The following is a 22,767-nucleotide window of genomic DNA, read 5'->3' on the forward strand; positions in this document are numbered from 1 at the left end:
AGCATCCCGAAGGACAGCATTGCCATCGCCGGTGACATGTGAGTATTCAGCAAGCAGTGTGTGTGTGTGCAGTGACGTCCAGAAGGTCATCAGAGTTCCCAATGAACTCTGATGAACCTGTGAAGTCACCGTCCTGATACTTGCTGTAGCCCGGGTGTCGCAGGGGAGTTATCAGGATGTCATCAGAGTTCATTGGGAACTGCAATGACTTCCGGGACGTCACTGCACACACACTGCTTTCTGGATACTCACCTGTCACTGGCGATGCTGTCCTCGGCGGTGCTGTACCCAGCGCGGTCCCCGCCATGCTCCTGCTTCCAGCTCCTCAGAGCAGTGAATATTCTATGAGTATAATGAGCGGCGGTCAGAAGCGGGAGGCAGCAGAGACGAAGAAAACAGCGCTGGATACAGGTGAATATAGAACATCTTTTTATTTCAAACACCCATGTTTTCTCCGGTACCTGTCACACGTATGCAAACACAGATGTCACCACACATGTGACACACATGACCATAACCATGCGTGTGGATTGTACCTCATTAAAACACGGACGTCAGAAACTGGCCTTAAAATCATTAGTGATGAGCGAGCACTATCGTTCCTGGTACTCATTAAGAGCAGTTGGAGGCTTGGATGGGCACAACTCAAGTACAGAGTATAATGGAAGTTAATGGAGGACTCGAGCACTATTTTGCAAGTTTTTCCTGGAAAAATGCTTGAGTTCCCCATTACCTTCATTATACTCAGGTACTCAAGGCGCACCCATCCGAGTGTCCAACTGCTCTTAATGAGTACCGGGCACGATAGTGCTCGCTCATCACTAATGCCTATAAAACAAATTCTTATGCCAGAATCCACCACTCCAACTCTAGTTCTCCAACCGACCACTTCTACCTGTACTGGAGAAGACATCACACTCGTCAGCAACCTAAACAACGAGCCCTCTGATTGGCAGGTAGTCAGGACATCAGTGCCCTGAGTGATGATGCCTCTGATTGGCGGGTAGTCAGGACATCGGTGCCCTGAGTGATGAGGCCTCTGATTGGCGGGTAGTCAGGACATCGGTGCCCTGAGTGATGAGGCCTCTGATTGGCGGGTAGTCAGGACATCAGTGCCCTGAGTGATGAGGCCTCTGATTGGCGGGTAGTCAGGACATCGGTGCCCTGAGTGATGAGGCCTCTGATTGGCGGGTAGTCAGGACATCGGTGCCCTGAGTGATGAGGCCTCTGATTGGCGGGTAGTCAGGACATCAGTGCCCTGAGTGATGAGGCCTCTGATTGGCGGGTAGTCAGGACATCAGTGCCCTGAGTGATGAGGCCTCTGATTGGCGGGTAGTCAGGACATCGGTGCCCTGAGTGATGAGGCCTCTGATTGGCGGGTAGTCAGGACATCGGTGCCCTGAGTGATGAGGCCTCTGATTAGCGGGTAGTCAGGACATCGGTGCCCTGAGTGATGAGATCTCTGATTGGCAGGTGGCCACAGGACAACAGCATTAGAACAGGGGGCAGGTTTCAGGGTAAAAATACCTTATATTTTATAATGCGCCATCATAGTTCTAAAGTTTAAAGACCCCTTCATCTCTACTCACTTTTTTGGACTTTGTCAGCATTGCTGGTGCTTCCAGTGCCGCATCCACTGTAGTTCATCATCAGCATCATAAGCTGAAGGGATGATGTAGGAGAAAGCCCCCCAGATCCGGGAGAGGTGGGCTCCGGATACCCCTGCTGAGAGGACGAGGAGGACATGGAGGAGGTGGGAGAGGGCCGGCTGCACTCCTGCTGGACCCCTGCTCCTCCAGGGTTAACAGGGGAAGACCTCACTGGCTGCTTTTGTTTCTTGGCTCCTGGATAGAGGAATATGGGTGGAGGCAATGGAGATGCCGGAGGAGACTCCTCCGCCTCCTGAGACGTCTTCTGGTCCAGGTGTAGTGGGATTATATCGATGTCCCGCCCACGCAGAGCCTTGCCCTGGGGGCCACCATTACTATTACTCTCCATGCTTCCTCCCAGGATGTGTAGCAATGTGTCCGCTCGGCGGGAGTCTTCCCTTCAGCCAAACCTATGCGCCTATGATGCCTTCACACATAGTGTAGGAGGCGCAGGCAGCACAATGGCTGCTCCGGACACATTCACCGCCGCCCGTGTCCGCCGTGTAGCCGGAACTCTGTGGACAGCCAAGTGAGGCAGAGGAGGAAGCAGACGGAGGACTCTTCCTTACTGTGGCGCTCCTCCCCTCAGCTGTAACCCTTCAGTGCGCGGCAGACGTGTCTGCTGTCATCGTGGGGAAGCAGCTCCGCTTCGTGGGAATAATATAGCGATAGTAAATACGTGTGTGGAAAGTCGGCTCAGCCTGTCAGGAGGGGGAGGGGTGCTGGGAATGGCGGTATATAGCATGTGCGGCGTCTTCTGAGGTAACATATGTGCATTCAGGCATTGCCAGGTCCAGTTTGTATTATCCTGGGCGTCCCTGACTGGATACGTGTGCCTGGTAATGCAATGGAAGTATCTCACATCATCATCAGCCATTTTTCCTTTTCGCTTTCGGTTTTCCCAATCTCTTCCAAAGGGTATGTGCATACGGCAGCCAGAAAACGCGCCAAAGAATGAACAAACGCGTTTCCACATACAACTTGTCTATATGTTCAGGATTTTAACCTTGTCAGGTTTCCAAAGACGCAACACAGTTAAGGCTACTTTCACACATCCGGTTTGAGCCCTGCGGCTCAATCCGGCTGTGAAAACTATGCAACGGATGCGGTGAAAACACCGCATCCTTTGCATCAGTTTTTACATGCGGCCGGTCCGGTTTTTTCCGGTTGCGGCATGCTACTGAGCATGCGCAGTGGAAAATACCGCATGCGGCGACCGGATGCGGTTTTTTCCGCATCGCGCCGCATCCGGCCTCCATAGGGATGCATTGAAAAATGCGCCGCAGCGGCCGGATGCGGCGCGATGCGGTGTTTTTTGCCGGAGCAAAAAACGTTGCAGGGTACGTTCGATCCGGCCGCCGCATCGGCTAAATCTGCCGCATGCGGCAAAAACCGGACCGAACGCAAGCCCCTACGGCACAATGCGGCACTAATGTAAGTCAATGCAAAAAAAACCGCAATCGGCGTTACAAAAGCCGGTTGCGGTTTTTCTGCAGAACGCCGTATTGTGCCGCAGAGCAAAAGTCCGGATGTGTGAAAGTACCCTAAAAGAAGCGACGTCCGTTTTTCTGGCATTTTCTGCTCCATAGACGTGGATTTTTTTTTTTTTTTTTAGCCCTTTGACAGTGTTTTCTCTTGAAAAACTACTAGCGGTATCTTTATCGTTGGGTGGAATTGTAAAAAGTTCTGGAAAGCACCATTAACCCCCGGCATTTTTTTCTTTTGGGGTTTTGCACGTTACCCCCTACGGCCATTTACATTTTGACAGCACGATCCAAGGAGTTAACAGGCACAGGTGGATCGCTAATCCACCTGCGCCACATGTCTGTTTACAAATCCGCAGACGTATGTGGGACTCACCGCAGCAGCCAGCCATGATTATACCGACATGAGACAAAACGTACCCAGTATGTCCAATGTTGGTAATAGGTTAACTCTTTTACCACTGTGCCTGTTTTCACCTTCCTGACCAGGCCACTTTTTGCAATTCTGACCAGAGTCATTTTGAAAGGTTATAACTCTGGAACGCTTCAACGGAACCCGGTGATTCTGAGATTGTTTTTTTTGTAACAAATTGTACTTCATATTAGGCTAAGTTCACATTTCCGCTAAAATCTATCAGTCACAATCCACTGCTCTTGTAAACAGCGGAATCCGTTTAGCGGATTCCGCTGCTCCCATAGACTTGTATGAGCAGCGGATTGTGACTGATGATGCTGCGTTGCACCCTCCGCCCGACTGATCAGTCGTGGAACGACTGACCGCCGGGCGGGGGGAACGCAGCATGTAACTTTTTTGAGCAGCGAGATCCGTCGGATTTCGCTGCGCATGCTCTCTGGCTCCCTGCACACGTCACCAGCTTTGGTTGGTTACCCGATATTTACCCTGGTTACGGTGCAAGGAGCCAGCGCTAAGCGGTGTAGGCCCGTAACCAAGGTAAATATCGGGTAACCAAGGTAAACATCGGGTGCTTTGCTGTTACCCGATATTTAGGCTGGTTACGTGTGCAGGGAGGCCGACACTTCCCCGCTCGGCCCCGCCCCCTCCCGCACTCCGCACATGAATGTACACACACACACACACACACACACACACACACCTGTCCCCAGCCATGCAGACAAGCACTGCCACTGACACCCTCGTCTGGCCCCGCCCCCTGCTCGGCTCCGCCCCCTCCCGCACTTTGCATGTGCACACACACACATACATACATACATACATGCACATACACACACTCACTCACACATACACTCACCTGTCCCCAGCCATGCAGACCGCAGCACTTCTACTGACATCCTCAGCGCCTGGCCCCGCCCCCCGCTCGGCTCCGCCCCCTCCCGCACTTTGCATGTGCACACACATACATACATACATACACACATACATACATACATACATACACACATACATACATACATACATGCACATACACACACTCACTCACAGATACACTCACCTGTCCCCAGCCATGCAGACCGCAGCACTTCCACTGACATCCTCAGCGCCTGGCCCCGCCCCCCGCTCGGCTCCGCCCCCTCCCGCACTTTGCATGTGCACACACATACATACATACATACATACATACATACATGCACATACACACACTCACTCACAGATACACTCACCTGTCCCCAGCCATGCAGACCGCAGCACTTCCACTGACATCCTCAGCGCCTGGCCCCGCCCCCCGCTCGGCTCCGCCCCCTCCCGCACTTTGCATGTGCACACACATACATACATACATACATACATACATACATGCACATACACACACTCACTCACTCACAGATACACTCACCTGTCCCCAGCCATGCAGACCGCAGCACTTCCACTGACATCCTCAGCGCCTGGCCCCGCCCCCCGCTCGGCTCTGCCCCCGAACTCCGCCCCCCGCACACAACGGAATCCGACAAAGAATTCTGTTCTTTGTCATCCGTTGTACAGCGTTGAACAGCGCATCAGTCACATGCGTCAAGCGACGCATGTGACTGATACAAAACAACGGAAATCTGAACTTAGCCTTAGTGGTAAACTTAGGACAATATTTTTTGCGTTTATTTGTGAAAATATCAGAAATTTGATGACGCCTGGAGGACGGGAGCATGATATCTAAACAGTATTGACTGAAGTGCTGCTGATCTGTTCGTGTGGCGCCATGGACCTGCATATCCCCTATTTTACTATCTGACAACCTCCTGATGAACCACATGTCCGTGTGGGGAAACGCGTCGAGGTGGAGACGTCTTAATGATAGGAAATGTCTGATGGTTCACGATATTGATTAAAGGACCTATTTCCAATACCCCATGTGGATACCCCTGGATGAACATCCATGATTGTGACCGCAGTGTCAGCACCAAAGTGCCAATACAGTCATTGGGGAGTCACCAAGTTAAGTCTGGATCTTACAATCTGTGTCCATGTGTGAACCAGTCACTGGATTTATGTTTTTAAATTGTATCAATTTGTCTTTATTATTTCATTGTAAACCCTGGTCTTGATATTCAAGATCAGGGGTTGCCAACTGTTTGGCGTAAGGCAATTGATCTGTGTAATCTGTGTAATGATGCACAAATGGTGTGATGTATAAATAATTTTTCTACTTGAATAAAAATAAGATTTTCACAATATTGGGGATTATTGGTTGTATAAAGAAAATATCAGAAATTTGGCACAAATTTTGCAATTTTCAAACTTTGAAATCTTAGGCTACTTTCACACATCCGGTTTGAGCAGCGCGGCTCAATCCAGCTGTGAAACCTATGCAACAGATGCGGCGAAAACACCGCATCCTTTGCATAAGTTTTTACATGTGGCCCGTCCGTTTTTTTCTGGTTGTGGCACGCTACTGAGCATGCGCAGTGGAAGAAACCGCATGCAGCGGTCGGATGCGTTTTTTTCCACATCGCGCCGCGTCCATAGGCATGCATTGAAAAATGCGGCGCGATGCGGTTTTTTTTGACGGACAAAAAAACGTTGCAAGATACGTCGCCTCCGGCCGCCGCTTTAGGCTACTTTCACACATCCGGTTGTAGAAGTACGGCACAATCCGGCGCTCTGCTGAAAAAAGAAAATCGTTGTTTTTTTTGCCGCGGGTTTTGTTTTTTCCAGCATTGACTTGCATTGGTGCCGCATTGTGCCGCATGGGTTTGCGTCCCGTCCGGTTTTTGTCGCATGCGGCAGATTTAGCCGATGCGGCGGCCGGATGGAACGTTCCCTGGCACGTTGTTTGCTCCGGCAAAAAAAACGCATCGCACCCTATGGACGCGGGATGCAGCAAAAACCGCATCCGGCCGCCGCATGCGGTTTCTTCAACTGCGCATGCTCAGTAGCGTGCCGCAACCGGAAAAAAACGGAGGGGCCGCATGTAAAAACTTATGCAAAGCATGCGGTGTTTTCGCCGCATCCGTTGCATAGGTTTCACAGCCGGATTGAGCCGCAGTGCTCAAACCGGATGTGTGAAAGTAGCCTTAATTAATTTTGCCACATCCGAAAAAAAAACGGATGCAACGCAAAGCCATCAGGCACAATCCGGTAACAATGCAAATCTATGGGGATAAAACGGATGCGGTACCGGATCCGTTTTACCCGTTTTTTTCCGGATTGTGCCTGATGGAAAAAACCTGATGTGTGAAAGTAGCCTTATGCCCATATATCGGAGAGATATGTCACACAAAATAGTTACTAAATAACATTTCTCATGTCTACACCAGTGGAATTTTTGAAACATATTTTTTTGGGGGTTAGAAAGTTAGAAGGGTTCAAAGTTCATCAGCAATTTCAAATTTTTCAAACAGAATTTACAAAACCAATTTTTTTTTTTAGGGACCACATCACATTTGTGACTTTGAGAGGCCTAAATGACTGAAATACCCAAAAGTGACACCATTCTAAAAACCGCACAAACCAAAGTGCTCAAAACCACATCCAAGACGTTTATTAACCCTTTAGGTGTTTCACCCGAACCGAAGAAATGTGGAAGCAAAAAATGAAAATGTTACTTTTTTCCACAAAAGCGTTACTTTAACCATAACATTTTGCATTTTCACAATGGTATCAGGCAAAAATGCACCAGAAAAATTGTTGTGCAATTTCTCCTAAGTACGCTGATACCTCATATGTAGTGGAAATCAACTGTTTGGGTGCTCAGAAGGGAAGATGCACCATTTGAATTTTTGAAAGCAAAATTAGCTGGAATCATTAGCGGACACCATTTTGTGTTTGGGGAGCCCCTAAGGTGCCTAAATAGGGGAGCTCCCCCACAAGTGACCCCATTTTGGAAACTAGACCCCTCAAGTAATTTATTTAGATTTTTGGTGAGCACTTTCAATCCCTGGGGGCTTCACAGAAGTTTATAACATTGAGATGTAAAAAAAATTGTTACTTCAACAGATATCCTTGTGAAAAAAACTTATCAGAAAAAAATGCACAATCAAATTTACTATACAATTTTTCCTGAGTATGCTAATACTGTACCTCATATGTGGTATAAATCAACTATTTGAGTGCATGGCAGGGCTCAGAAGGAAAGGAGCACTATTTGACTGCAAAATTGTCTGAAATAGTTAGTGGCAGCCATATCACGTTTGGAGAGCCCCGGCTGTGCCTAAACATTGGAGCTCCTCCACAAGTGACCCCATTTTGGAAACTAAATATCTCAAGGAATTTATCTAGATGGTTGGTGAGCACCTGGAGCCCCGGGGGCTTCAAAGAATTTTATAATGTTGAGCTGTGAAAATAAATAAATACACTTTTAACCTCAAAAAAATGTTGCATTAATGCCAAATTTTTCAAATTTACAGGATATAATGAACCATACAATTTGTTGTGCAATTTCTCCTAGTACGCTAGTACTCCATATGTGGTCAAAAACTACTTTTGAGGCACAGTACAAAGTGAAAAGGGAAGAAGCGCCATATTTGAGTGCAGATTTATTTGGAATGGTTTGCGGGTGCCATTTCTCATTGGCAGAGCCCCTGAGGTGCCATAACAGCTGAAACCCCGCACAAGTGACCCTATTTTACAAACTGCAGCCCTCAATGAATTGATCCAGGGGTGCAGTGAACATATTTACACTATAGGTGTGTCGCAAAATTTATTACTATTTGATTACATTTTTACCACTAAAATGTTGTTTTAAGCACAGATTTCCACTTTTTCATAAAGGGAATAGGTAAAAAAAGGCACCATCATGTGTTACACAATTTCTCCTGAAGGTGGCAATACCCCACATTACTGATTGTACAGTACTGTTTGGTTGCACCACAGGGCTTGGGAGGGGAGGAGCGCTATTTGATTTTTGGAGCAGAGATTTTCCTAGAACACTATGCGTCAAACAGAGTGAAGCTTGCAGAATTGAAAATTGCAAATAAGCTGTTGTGCCCAGTACATTGTAGTGCATACATTGTGTCCAGCTTGTCCTTCTGTAAACCTGCAGCCTGTATATTTAAATGGGCTTTCCTCACAACAATGCCAAACATTTGGACGTTAACTGTGGTTTAGGCACACTGCGGGGCTCAGAAGAGAGGGGGCATTTGGGTTTGGGAGCACAAATTTTGCTGGATTTCTTTTTTGAGGGGTGGAGCCATAGCATTATTCGATAGGCTTTCTGCTACCAGTAATGTGGAAGCCCCCTATATTTCTGTTAACTGAGTGAAGTGGACCTGAGTGGGGATTTGTGTTTTTGTTGGTTTACGTTTAATGCTGTGTGGTGGCGATTTTGGTGCAGAACATTTTGGATCAGTTCACAGTTATCTTGTGCTCTATGCTGAGCACTTACATCTACATCTTTGAACTACGTGATTCAGGTGACACTTGCAATGGACCCATTCAATAATGAGGCAGCAGTGACTTTGTACTCCGTTTGACCTCTGTTCGGCGATGTGTGTCTTTTCAAAGGGGAACAAAACTCTTAATGACCTCACTTTTGTGCACGTCTAAAAGCAGGCGTAAAAAGATGAACACCGCTGAACCACAGGCCAGACGTGAGGTCAAAGTGACTCCCCCATTACAGTGAATTTTCCATTGGGAACTTTGAATCATGTTTTTCAGAGATATACTGTAGAGTACGTGCCCACGATCCGCCAGGACGCAGCGTGTCTTCCCCTGCAGAGACGCAACTGTTCTCTGCAGAATACTGCAGCTGCACATGCCCATGATCAGGGATTGGGGCGCTGTGGAATTTTGGTCTGTTTTCCCAGCAGAGGACACTCGCGTCTCCGCAGCAGTAATTGACATGTTGCATCTAAAGAAGCCGCTTATGCGGCGGAGAAAACAGAGGGCATGGGATTGTGGCGCCCCAGGACCTGGTCGCCACAACAGCATTGCCCTCCCAAAAGGGTTAATGCTGAGCCTGGAGGTAATTGGGAGATCTATTGGCCAGTAAGTTAACACTCAACACAGTTCTCCCTCCGGCCAGCAGGGGGAGCTCTGAACCTGGAACTTCAGGGAGCATTCCTTAAGTCTGGCTGGAAGGAGGAAGTGGTAGTTAGTCTGGAGACAGGAGTGAAAGAGTGCAGACGCAGAGTAGTGCTGCCTTGTAAACTGGGGCCTAGAGCTGGGATAGCTTGGCCCAGTGAAGCAAGGGGAGCAGAGAGGCACAGCAGGGACTCGGACATCGGAGTCTGTAGTTGCCAGGGCATAAAATCCATCCCTGGTAGCTGAATCCGGAGGGCAGGAGAGCTGTAAGCCCCCTGTCCCAGAAGCAATCTGAAGGTACAGCTGCATCCCAAGGGCCCGGTGTAGACTCCAGCAGAGAAGCACCAGAGAGGGCCTGCGCAGTCTACCACACAGAAAAGGGGACGAACAACAAGTCCCAGCAGCAAGAGGGCAACTGCAAACCCAAAGTGCAGTGTCCTAACACAGCAGAGAAAGATTAAGGAGTAGGCCTCATACTCAACTGGCCAAAGATCACCCCAGGCACTTCCAGGCCGGCCGGATCATCTTTACCATCTGTGACGGTCTCCCTGGACTAAGTTTCTGCCGAGTAAAAGAGGAGAAGGTAAAGAGACTACTGTTTGTGCCTGTTTCTTTCATTGCTGGTCGGCCCTGCACCGTGTTAGTCACGCAGCACCATAGACTTCCACAAGCACCAACCGTGCCCCGGGCATTGCTCCACCTGTGGGGAGCAGTACTACCATTGCTGCCATAACATCATCCCGGAGGCCTCACACAGCAGCGGCGGCTTAGTAGCCGCATACCACAGGTGGCGTCACGAACACAAACTTTAATTCAAGCCACATATTCAACTGACACCCACCAGGGCCACGGAGCCGGGCCCAGCCACCACTGACTACCACCGGACTAGTCCGGTCCGGCACCGGGTGTCCCATAGCCCTGGGGTGGGCGAGTCAACTTTGGCGTCACGAACAGGATTTCGTGCCCGGTCACACCGGGTACTGTGCGCCTGAAGAACTGTGTAAAAGACTGTGTACTGGTTGTAAATTGCCGCCGCCATTAGCCGCGCCGAGCACAGGAAGAAGGGGGGCGTGCCTGACAAAGAGCGCGAAGGGAGCGCGCCATCAGAGCAGAGCGCTGTTAACCCCGCGCGACCCGGAAGAAAATTTGAAAAGTGAACGGAGCCTGGTAAGGTTCACTAAGGGGGAGGAAGATGTCCGACTCCGAGGGAGAGCAGGTGGCTGCCATCGCCCAGGGCGCCGCAGCACCGGCCGAAGTAGTCCCAGTCGCCGTCGCCCCAGCCCCCACTGTAGCGCCGGTAATGCCGATCACCATGCCGTACATACCAGGAGCAGAATGGCTGCCGCAGTACTCCGGGGAGTCCCATACCTTGAGTGACTTCAGAGAAAGCCTGCACAGCTTGTTCCGGGTGTATCCTCTGACTGAGAGCCAGAAGGTGGGCATAGTAATGGGACAGCTAGCCGGCGCAGCCCAGCGTGAAGCGAAGTCCTGGCCTGATACAGATAAAGGGACAGCAGCCCAGATACTGGCCAAGCTAAAGAGTACTTTTGACACCCGCACCGCAGCAGAGATAAAGATGAGATTCTTTGGGTGCAAGCAACGGGCCACAGACAGCATAAGGGACTATGCCTTAAACTTGCAGGAGGCCCTGAAAGCAGTTAAACAGGTGGACCCAGAGAGTGTACGTGAAGAAGACAAACTCCTAACTGAGCAGTTCATAGAGGGGCTCCTGTCAGATGCCCACAGGACCCAGCTGCGTATCATGGTCCTGCAGAACCCTGCTCTGGACTTTGCCAAGTTTAAGGACCAGGCCATCAGGGTACTGAGAGAATCTACACCGAATGACCCAGTACCCCTCCGGCCTCTTGCTATCACGTACCCCGGGGTGGTGCCTGCAACACGAGCCACTGCAGGGGCTGAGGCGCAGTCCCTGGATAAGGATCCCACTGCAGAGCTCAGACAGCAGTTCCAGGAGCTGACCAAGACTGTGGCTGCCCTTGCCAAGACCGTGCAGTCTCTACAAATGACCCCCTCGCCTGCAAAAATCGAGTTGGCCTCCAGCCCAGAAGACGTCCCATGGATGCGACAGAGGAGGATTCCGCCGACCCGAGGCAGAGACACAGACCGGTATGATTCAACAGGACAACCGATCTGCCGCCACTGCAACCAGGCGGGCCACATTGCACGACGCTGTCCTTTAAACGGGCCGAGCCTGGGGCCAGGAGCCAACCCCCAGGTGTGAGGAAGCCCGGCTCAAACCCCAGCCGCAGCAAGTATGTGGGAGGACGCCCGGTCCTTCCCATTGTGCTGGATGGGATCCCTTTGAATGCCCTCCTGGATACGGGGTCCCAGGTAACAACCATCCCCCACAAACTGTACAAAAGATATTGGGCTGATTCAGACATTGACCATGGCCCAGATGATGATTTAACGATTGTGGCCAGTAATGGTCAGCCCTTGCCTCAAATTGGGTACAAAGAAGTAACCATTAAAGTGGGGCGGGTGGAATTGCCATGTCAGGGGATGATAATTGTAGATATTGATCGCAAAGAATCTGACCCACTGCTAACCATTGGTACAAATGTGATAGAAAATTGTATTGCCGAAGTGATAATTTTGTTGCAACAGGCGTCTGAAGGTGCCAGCTCCGGGCAGCAGCGTGCCCTACAGAGGGAGATCAGAGCCCTGGTGAGGAGGCAGCAGGTAGAGCTGGCCGGAGGAGAAATTGGCAGTGTGAGGGTAAGTGACCCCCTCCCCATTGTAATACCCCCAAGAAGTGAAATGTTGATATGGTGTCGGGCAGCAATAGGCCTCAAGGGTCAGGATTACCATGCCTTGGTAGAACCAGTGTATTCAGACAGTAGGCCTGGAGTCCTGATAGCCAGAGGGGTAGCGGACGTCCGCAAGGGGAGAGTGCCCGTCCGTGTCCTGAATTGTGGGGAGGAGGAGGCCAAATTGCCCCGGTACGCCACTGTAGCAAAACTGTACACTGTCAGTAACAATACCATTAAAGCAGTGGAACCCTTGATCCCGTCCGACCAGGCGGAAGACAATGGCTCCAAGGGGCAGCCGGAAGACTGGTGCCAAAAATTACATGTAGGCACCGACTCCACCCCCTCGCACCAAAAGCATGGGGTTTACCGGGTGGTACAGGAGTACGAGCGGGTCTTCAGCAAACACCCCCTAGATTTTGGGCAGGTGAAAGGGGTTAAACATCAAATCCCCACGGGTGATCATCATCCCATTAAAGAGAGATACCGCCCTGTACCCCCCCGCACAGTATCAGTGTGCCAAGGAAATGTTACGGGAAATGAAGGAGGCTGGGGTTATCAGAGATAGTTGTAGCCCCTGGGCAGCTCCACTAGTGCTCGTAAAGAAAAAAGATGGTACAATGAGAATGTGTGTAGATTACAGGCAAATTAACCGCATTACACATAAAGATGCTTATCCACTGCCCAGAATAGAGGAGTCACTAACAGCCTTAAAGTCAGCTAACTATTTCTCCACCTTGGATCTCACCAGTGGGTATTGGCAGGTTCCCGTGGCAGAGGCGGACAAGGAGAAGACTGCATTCACGACACCAATGGGCCTCTGTGAGTTCAACTGTATGCCATTCGGGCTCTGCAACGCCCCAGGGACATTCCAAAGGTTGATGGAGTGCTGCTTGGGCCACCACAACTTTGAAACCGTGCTGTTGTACCTGGATGACGTAATAGTCTACTCCAAGACTTATGAGGACCACCTGAAGCACTTAGCAGAAGTGTTTGAATCCTTGTCGAAATATGGCCTGAAGATCAAGCCGTCCAAATGTCACCTCTTGAAGCCAAAGGTACAGTACCTGGGTCATGTGGTCAGCGCAGAAGGTGTGGCACCTGATCCGGAGAAAGTCACTGTAATCAAGGACTGGCCAAGACCCACCACAGTGAAGGAGGTGCGGCAGTTCCTTGGACTGGTGGGCTACTACCGAAGGTTCATTGATGGTTTCACCAAGATAGCAGCACCCCTTCAAGATCTCCTGGTGGGCCAGCCAAAGCAGGCTAAGAAGCAGAGCCCTCCATTTGAATGGAGCAGCCAACTGGAAACATCCTTTGTCCGGCTGAAAGGGGCTCTCACGGGAGAAGAAATTCTGGCCTACCCTGACTACAGCCAACCGTTTGTACTGTATACAGACGCCAGCAACGTGGGACTGGGAGCAGTTCTGTCCCAGGTACAGGGAGGCAGAGAGAGGGTGATAGCGTACGCCAGTAGGAAGCTTCGGCCCACAGAGAGGAATCCAGAAAACTACAGTTCCTTCAAGCTGGAGTTCCTTGCTATTGTTTGGGCAGTGACTGAACGCTTCAAGCACTATCTGGCATCGGCCAAGTTCACCATCTTCACGGACAACAATCCGTTGACACACCTGGCAACAGCCAAGTTAGGTGCGATGGAACAGCGATGGATGGCCCGGCTGTCTAACTTTGACTTTACCATCAAGTATCGGGCTGGCAAGAAGAATAACAATGCTGATGCGCTGTCCAGAATGCCTAACTTGCCCGAGTCTGGAGAAGACATGGATGAACTCGAAGAGATAGAGTTACCGGCTTTCCATCACCAAGGTGTGTCCCAGTGTGAGCATGCTGTGGGAGTGAAGCGCTCAAGCCAGCACGGGGTCTCGGTCAACCCCTTACTCCACCATAATTGGGAAGAAACACAGAACGGTGACCCGGCCGTGCGATTGGTCAAAGAGAAGCTAGCGCAAGCTGAGACCCATCTTGGCCCAGACGCTCCAGAGGAAGCCCAGCAGCTGTGGAAGGAGAGGGGACGACTGTTCACCTACCAAGGCAAGCTCTGCAAGAGATATGTCAACTATCGAACAAATGAACTTGTCTGGCAGATAGTGGTTCCGCAGAGAGATGCTCCAATGGTCCTAGCAGCGTATCATGATAACGCAGGACACTTCGGGTGGAAGAAGTTGGAGGCCCTACTCCGTGATCGGTTCTATTGGGTGCACATGAGAAAGATGATCGAGAAGTGGTGCCGAGACTGTGGCCCGTGTAACCTGAGGCGGAAAGACGATGCCAGCCAAAGGTCTCCCTTGCAGCCAATTGTCACAAAGCAGCCTCTGGAGTTGGTGGCCCTGGACCACGTGAAGTTAACACCAAGCCGGTCAGGCTATGTGTACGCCCTCACCATTGTGGACCATTACTCTCGTTTCCTGGTAGTAGTGCCTGTGAAGGACCAGACAGCCAGGACAGCAGCTAGAGCGTTCCAGGCATCCTTTTGCCGACCTCACGGCTATCCGGAAAGGGTACTGACTGATCAGGGTCCTGCATTCGAGGCTGAAGTGTTCCAAGAGTTCTGTAACATGTACGGTTGTAAGAAAATCCGAACCACACCGTACCACCCCCAAACCAATGGACTGTGCGAGAAAATGAACCATGTGGTTATTGATATGCTGAAGACCCTACCGCTGGAGGAAAGGAACCAATGGCCAGAAAAGTTGCCAGATCTGGTAGACCTGTACAACCACATCCCAGTGAATTCGACCAACTGCAGCCCCGCTTACCTGATGCGAGCCAGACCAGGCAAGTTGCCTGTAGACTTTGAGATGGGGACTGTGTCGCCTGAGGCGGTTCAAGAAATAGAGGATTGGGATACTGAACGGCAGCAGCGGTACCGTAAGGTCCAGGAGTGCGTAGAGAGGAGCCTGTCTCAAGCAAGAACGAGACAAGAACAGCATTACAATCAAACAGCCCCAGCAACTCCCTTAGCACCTGGAGAACAAGTCCTCAAGAAGAAGCGGAAGGCGCATAAATTGGATGATCAGTGGGAAAGCGAGCCCTACACCATTATCCCCTCCAACTTTGACAATAGTAAGGTATGCCTCATAAGCAAAGATGAAGGCAAGACCTATCAAGCAATTTCCCGAGACCGCCTGAAAGCGTGCCCTGAACGGTGCAGAATCCAAAGAGAAATGGAAGGAGTACAAGGAAGTCCCCAAAGTCAAGAGAAAGAAGGGGAGATGATTCAAACCATCCTTGGAAAGTTCCCCAAAACTTGGACCCGAATAAACAATGCCATAGTGGTACCAGTTTTGACGTTTCCGCAGTTGGTCGAGCCAGAAACGGAAAAGGTTCCGGATCCACCTAAAGAATCGTCCGCTCCAGCACGAGATGACACGCCAGCAGTGGAACAGGAGGATCAACCCCCTGTCAGTGGTGAACCTGTCATACCCTTGGCGACTCTTAGATCACAAAGGCAACCATCACGCTTACCTATGGGGGTTAGGCCCACCTGTAGTGCTGAGATAGAAGACGCACCACGTAGTCAGGGGCAAACACCAGAGCTACGTAGGTCCCAGCGCAGCACTCGGGGACAACCCCCTCTAAGGTATAGGGAGTCAACTGTATAAGGGAAAGAGTACTTATTAGAATGTAAATAGTTATGCAAAATGTCTGTCATGTTGTGTACAAAATGTTTTCTTTTTCTTTGATTGCGAAAATGGACAATTGGGCCACTGGACTATGGGTGGCCAACACCTAAATTGTTCATAGTTAGCACCAGTGTGCTCAACACCCCTGAAGAAAAACCCGTCCGGCGTGCATAGAGTGGGGTCATCAATGCTCTGACGCACGCCCAGAGCCTACGTTGGGGGTTTGAACGCGGCGGGTCCCCCATGGAGCAGTGTAATGGACACCCGGCAGGGAGCCACACTGGACTCTTATAGTAATGTTTAAGGTTGTAACGTTAAAGTATTTGCGCCTCCCATAATGGGATGAAATGTTCTAACATGTCATGTTTGTTTCTACAGTCCGGGAGTACTGAATTTAACTAAGGGGGAGTGTGGCGCCCCAGGACCTGGTCGCCACAACAGCATTGCCCTCCCAAAAGGGTTAATGCTGAGCCTGGAGGTAATTGGGAGATCTATTGGCCAGTAAGTTAACACTCAACACAGTTCTCCCTCCGGCCAGCAGGGGGAGCTCTGAACCTGGAACTTCAGGGAGCATTCCTTAAGTCTGGCTGGAAGGAGGAAGTGGTAGTTAGTCTGGAGACAGGAGTGAAAGAGTGCAGACGCAGAGTAGTGCTGCCTTGTAAACTGGGGCCTAGAGCTGGGATAGCTTGGCCCAGTGAAGCAAGGGGAGCAGAGAGGCACAGCAGGGACTCGGACATCGGAGTCTGTAGTTGCCAGGGCATAAAATCCATCCCTGGTAGCTGAATCCGGAGGGCAGGAGAGCTGTAAGCCCCCTGTCCCAGAAGCAATCTGAAGGTACAGCTGCATCCCAAGGGCCCGGTGTAGACTCCAGCAGAGAAGCACCAGAGAGGGCCTGCGCAGTCTACCACACAGAAAAGGGGACGAACAACAAGTCCCAGCAGCAAGAGGGCAACTGCAAACCCAAAGTGCAGTGTCCTAACACAGCAGAGAAAGATTAAGGAGTAGGCCTCATACTCAACTGGCCAAAGATCACCCCAGGCACTTCCAGGCCGGCCGGATCATCTTTACCATCTGTGACGGTCTCCCTGGACTAAGTTTCTGCCGAGTAAAAGAGGAGAAGGTAAAGAGACTACTGTTTGTGCCTGTTTCTTTCATTGCTGGTCGGCCCTGCACCGTGTTAGTCACGCAGCACCATAGACTTCCACAAGCACCAACCGTGCCCCGGGCATTGCTCCACCTGTGGGGAGCAGTACTACCATTGCTGCCATAACATCATCCCGGAGGCCTCACACAGCAGCGGCGGCTTAGTAGCCGCATACCACAGGTGGCGTCACGAACACAAACTTTAATTCAAGCCACATATTCAACTGACACCCACCAGGGCCACGGAGCCGGGCCCAGCCACCACTGACTACCACCGGACTAGTCCGGTCCGGCACCGGGTGTCCCATAGCCCTGGGGTGGGCGAGTCAGGATTTTTTATAAATCCATCTATTGTGCTTGTACTGTAGCGGTTTGGATGCAGCAAAAACACGTATGATCTCAGTGCAAGCGCTCAGCGTAGAGTACAGGATAAATATGAGCTGTGCCATACCACAATCTTTTAAACCCTTCACGACTATGGACGGATATATCCGTCATGGAGCGTGTCCTGTTAAGCCCCGCCCCCTGCCGCGGGCAGGCGGCGGCGGTCGGCACACATATCAGCTGTTTTCAACAGCTGACATGTGTGCCTGCATGTTGTGAGTGGAATCGCTTCCACTCGCAACATTTAACCTCTTAAATCTCGCTGCCAAAGTCTGGCAGCGAGATCTATATGCGCGGATCTATCAAAATATAAAATCAATTAATCTGATTGGTAAACGGCGTACTGGCAAAAAAATTCCAAACGCCAATTCCAAATGTTGTTTGTTGTTCCTGCGGCAGCACACATCGCTGTGTGTGACGCCGCTGGAACAACAAACATCTCCTTACCTGCGTCCACCGGAAAAGGAGGGAGGAAGGAGGTGGGCGGCATGTTCCGGCCGCTCATCTCCTCCCCTCCTTTTCTATTGGGCGGCGGTTCAGTGACGCTGCTGTGACGTCGTTGTGACGCTGAACGAACCGCCCCCTTAGAAGGGAGGCAGTTCGCCTGTCACAGCGACGTCGCAGAGCAGGTATGTGCGTGTGACGCTGCTGTAGCGATAATGTTCGCTACGGCAGTGATCACCACATATCGGCCGTACGATGGGGGCGGGTGCGATCACACTCGACATCGCTAGCATCAGCTAGCGATGTCGTAGCGTCTAAAGCCCGCTTAAGTGTCACTTGCAGGCGCTCATATTTTTTTTTTTTACGGACGTCCATATTTTTTATTTTGCCAAACTAATATTTTTTTGTATGGGGGGGGATCTAGTTTCCAAAATGGGGTCACATGTGGTGGAGCTCCACTGTTTCGGCATCTCAGGGGGATCTCCAAACGCAACATGGTGCGGCTAACGATTCCAGCTAATTTTCCATCTAAAAAGTCAAATGATGCTCCTTCCCTCTGGAGCTCTGCCGTGCGCACAAACAGTGGTTTTCTGCCACATATGAGGTATCAGCGTACTCAGGACAAATTGCCCAACAAATTTTGCGGTCCATTTTATTCTGTTACCCCTGTAAAAATTAAAAAATTGAGCCTAAAATAACATTTTTGTGGAAAAAAAAGTACTTTTTTGTTTTTATGACTCAATGTATGAAGCACGTGAGGGTTCAAAGTGCTCATTACCCATCTAGATTTATGCCATGGGGGGTCTAGTTTGTGGTCACTTGTGGGGGAGCTCCATTGTTTAGGCACCTCAGGGGGTCTCCAAATGCAACATGGCGTTCGCTAATAATTCCAACCATTTTTGCTGTGAAATGGCACTCCTTCTCTTCTGAGTCCCGCCGTGCGCCCAAACAATTACTTTCCACCACATATGAGGTATCTGTGTACTCAGGAGAAATTGCACAATACGTTTTATGGTGCATTTTCATTTTTTCCTGATACCCTTGTGAAAAAAAAGCTACCTGGTTGAAATAACAATTTCGTGGTAAAAACAATATATATATATATATATATATATATATATATATATATATATATATATATATATATATATATATTTCACGGCTGAACATTATAAACTTTTGTGAAGCTTCCAGGGGTTCAAAGGGCTCACTAAACATCTAGATAAATTCCATGAGGGGTCTAGTTTCCAAAATGGGGTCAGTTGTGGGGGAGCTCCATTGTTTAGGCACCTCAGGGGGTCTCCAAATGCAACATCGCATCCACTAATGATTCTAGACAATTTTGCTTTCAAAAATTCAAATGATGCTCCTTCCCTTCAGAGCCTTGCTGTGCACTCAAACAATTGATTTCTACCACATATGAAATATCGGTGTACTCAGGAGAAATTGCACAATTAATTTTATGGTGCATTTTTTCCTGATACCCTTGTTAAAATGCTAAATTTTATGGCTAAAGTAACATTTTTGTGTAAAAAAAAGTAACATTTTCATTTTTGCCTTCCACATTGCTTTGGTTGCTGTGAAGCTCCTAAAGGTTTAATAATTAAATTCTTGGATGTGGTTTTCAGCACAGTGAGGGGTGCAGATTTTAGAATGGGGTCACTTTTGGGTATTTTCTGTTGCCTAGGTTTCTCAAAACACTCCAAATGTGATGTGGTAGCTACATTTTTTTTTGTAAATTTTGTTGGAAAAATGAAAAATTGCTGATGAACTTTGAACCCTTCTAACTTCTTAATGAAAATTTTTTTTTTTTTCGAAAATTGCGCTGGTGTAAAGTAGACAAGTGGGAAATGTTGTTTAGTAACTATTTTGTGTGACATATCTCTCAGATTTATAATCATAAAATTTAAAATTTTGAAAATTGCGAAATTTTCAAAATTTTCGCCGAATTTCCGAAATTTTCACAAATAAACACAAAACATATCTGCCTAAATTTACCACTGACATGAAGTACAATATGTCACGAAAAAACAATGTCAGAATCGCCAGGATCCATTGAAGCGTTCCAGAGTTATAACCTCATAAAGTGACACTGGTCAAAATTGCAAAAATGGCCTGGTCTTTAAAGTGAAAACAGGCTGGGGGCTGAAGGGGTTAGTGAAAGAAAATCCCACAATGGTCACAGAAATAACTTGAGTCTGACAAAAGTAATAATAAATGAAAAATCTATGAAAATGAACAAATGAAAGTCAGACATTGCATTTCAACCATTCTTCCACAGAATTTAAAAAAAAAATAAAACTCATGAAATAGGCCTGGACAGAAATGATGGTACTCTTAACTTAATATTTTGTTGCACAACCTTTTGAGGCAGTCACTGCAATCAAATGATTCCTGTGACTGTCAATGAGGCTTGTGCACCTCTCGACAGGTATTGTAGCTCACTCCTCAAGAGCAAACTGCTCCAGTGTTTGAAGTTTGCCTTTTCCAGACGGCATGTTTCCGCTCTTTCCAGAGATGCTTAATAAGATTTAGGTCAGGGATTATAGAAGGCCACTTCAGAATAGTCCAATGTTTTTCTCTTAGCCATTCTTGAGTGTTTTTAGCTGTGTGTTTTGGATTGTTATCCTGTTGCAAGACCCATGACGTGTGACCGAGACCAAGCTTTCTGACACAGGGCAGTGCATTTCTCTCTAGAATCCCTTGATAGTCTTGAGATTTCATTGTACCCTGCACAGATTCAAGACACCCTGTGACAGATGCAGATGACTGAGCGTCCGCCATGTTTCACGGTAGGGACATTGTTCTTTTCTTGATATGCTTTCTTTTTCCGTCTGTGAACATAGAGCTGATGTGCCTTGCCAAAAAGTTAAATTTTTGTCTCATCTGTCCATAGGACATTCTCCCAGAAGCTTTTGGCTTGTCAACATGTAGTTTGGCAAATTCCAGTCTGGCTTTTAATTTTTTTTTTAAACAATGGTGTCCTCCTTGGTCAGCTCCCATGAAGTCCACTGTGGCTCAAACAACGACAGATGGTGCAATCTGACACTGATGTTCCTTGAGCTTGAAGTTCACCTTTAATCTCTTTAGAAGTCTTTCTGGGCTCTTTTGTTACCATTCATATATTATCTGTCTCTTTGATTTGTCATCAAATTTCCTCCTGCGGCCACATCCAGGGAGGTTGGCTACAGTCCCATGGATCTTAAATGTCTGAATAATATATGCAACTGTAGTCAAAGGAACATCAAGTTGCTTGGTAATGGTCTTATAACCTTTACCTTTAACATGCTTATCTATACATTTTCTTTCTTATCTGCTGAGACAACTCTTTCCTTTTCGGTCACAACAGGATCTGAAGAAGCGAGGGCGCATGCAAAATACTAGCTACTGCGGGCTTTAGAAACATGGCGCCGGAGATAAGCGCTATGCGCAGGTGCGAACTCTGGCGCCATGTTTCTGAAGAGAGAAATTTGCAAACAACCAGAGAGAGGGAGGAATAGGCGAATTGCCAATGCCTGCAGGGTGCCGGGGCGAGAGGCCAATCTGTGGGGGGGGCGGAGCCTGGGCGAGCGGCTGGCCAATCCGTGTGGGGGCGCAGCCTGGGCAAGCGGCCAATCCGTGTGGGGGGGCGGGGCCATGGCGAGCCCAGCGGCCAATCAGCTTTGTGTCACCGTAAGGACACAATTTCGGAGCATGACAGACAGACAGATAGACAGACAGACAGACAGACAGACAGACAGACAGAATAAGGCAATTATATATATAGATTACTCCAATCCTGGGTCCCTATGTTTTCTCAAATGATTGTTTATTTAATCTAAAGGTGGGGAGACAGAGCCGGCATTGATTGGATGTGGGGCTTCCGTGATGTCACAATGTCATGTGAGTCCTGAACAGTGATTACTGCTAGTGCTCGAACCGTGCCACCACGGGAGGTGAATACACTGTCTCTTATTTTAGCTGGTGGAATCAGAAGTCTGGGGTTGTTAATTGCTTCCTGCACAAAATATCCTCCCTCACACTTCTCCTTTCCAAAATAGCCGTACAAAGTGCCCTTTTCCATAATGTCCCCCCAAAACTTCACCTTTCTATATCTCCCCCATACTACATCTCTGCATAAATTCCCCCCCCCCATTCCTCATTATACTGTACTATGCCACCTTTCACAATCCCCTTCCTAATTGCCTCATATCATCCCTCATTTCCCCATAAAATCCCAATTTGTTTCACAATGTCCCCTACTGCCCCGTAATGTCCCAATTTGCTTCATAATGTCCCCCACTGCTCCCATAATGTCCAAATTTGCATAATAAGGGCCCCCACTGCCCAATAATGTGCCACATTGCACCATAAAGTCCCCCACTGCCCTATAATGTCCCACTTTGCTTTATAATGCACCCCATTCCACCATAAAGTCTCCCACTGCTCCAAAATTGTCAACTTTGCTTTATAATGTGCCCCAGTGCCCCATAATGTCCCCTATAAAGTAATTCCACTCCTCGCCTACCACGACCCCCCTCATCTTAAATTATTCTAAATGTCATCTTTGGCTCCTGCTGGAGCACTTACTGGTGCCTGGGCATGTTCTTCTTTGCAGCTGCGGCCCTGGTAATAACGGTATGTCGGTGCAGGGCTGAGGAGAGCTTCTCTGCCTCAGTCCTGGCGCCGCATTGTTCAAATGCATGTGCATCTGAAAGACTGGACTCCTGCAGTGCAGAGTTAAGGGCCTTTGGTGAGTCACATGACTGTGATGTTACCAAAGGTCATTCTGCAACAGAGGAAACTACAGTGATAGTACATTACTTGTACCATCACTGC

General features: G+C 49.0%; 1 protein-coding gene across 3 annotated transcripts in view; it reads right to left on the reverse strand.

Annotated features, from left to right (window-relative positions):
* Nucleotides 1-2,200, reverse strand: part of RUFY3 (RUN and FYVE domain containing 3) — a 143,658-nt gene extending 141,458 nt beyond the window's left edge. Inside the window, exon 1 of one of the 3 annotated variants that reach the window (XM_075351590.1) lies at nt 1,590-2,200. In XM_075351590.1, coding sequence (XP_075207705.1) covers nt 1,590-1,998 — 409 coding nt within the window. In that variant the 5' untranslated portion in view covers nt 1,999-2,200. The remainder of the gene's footprint in view (nt 1-1,589) is intronic. The other 2 variants (XM_075351597.1, XM_075351628.1) reach the window with 2 other exon arrangements.
* Nucleotides 2,201-22,767: the final 20,567 nt, after the last annotated feature.

The sequence above is a fragment of the Anomaloglossus baeobatrachus genome, chromosome 1 (genome assembly GCF_048569485.1).
Source record: "Anomaloglossus baeobatrachus isolate aAnoBae1 chromosome 1, aAnoBae1.hap1, whole genome shotgun sequence".
In the NCBI taxonomy this organism is placed as follows: Eukaryota; Metazoa; Chordata; class Amphibia; order Anura; family Aromobatidae; genus Anomaloglossus; species Anomaloglossus baeobatrachus.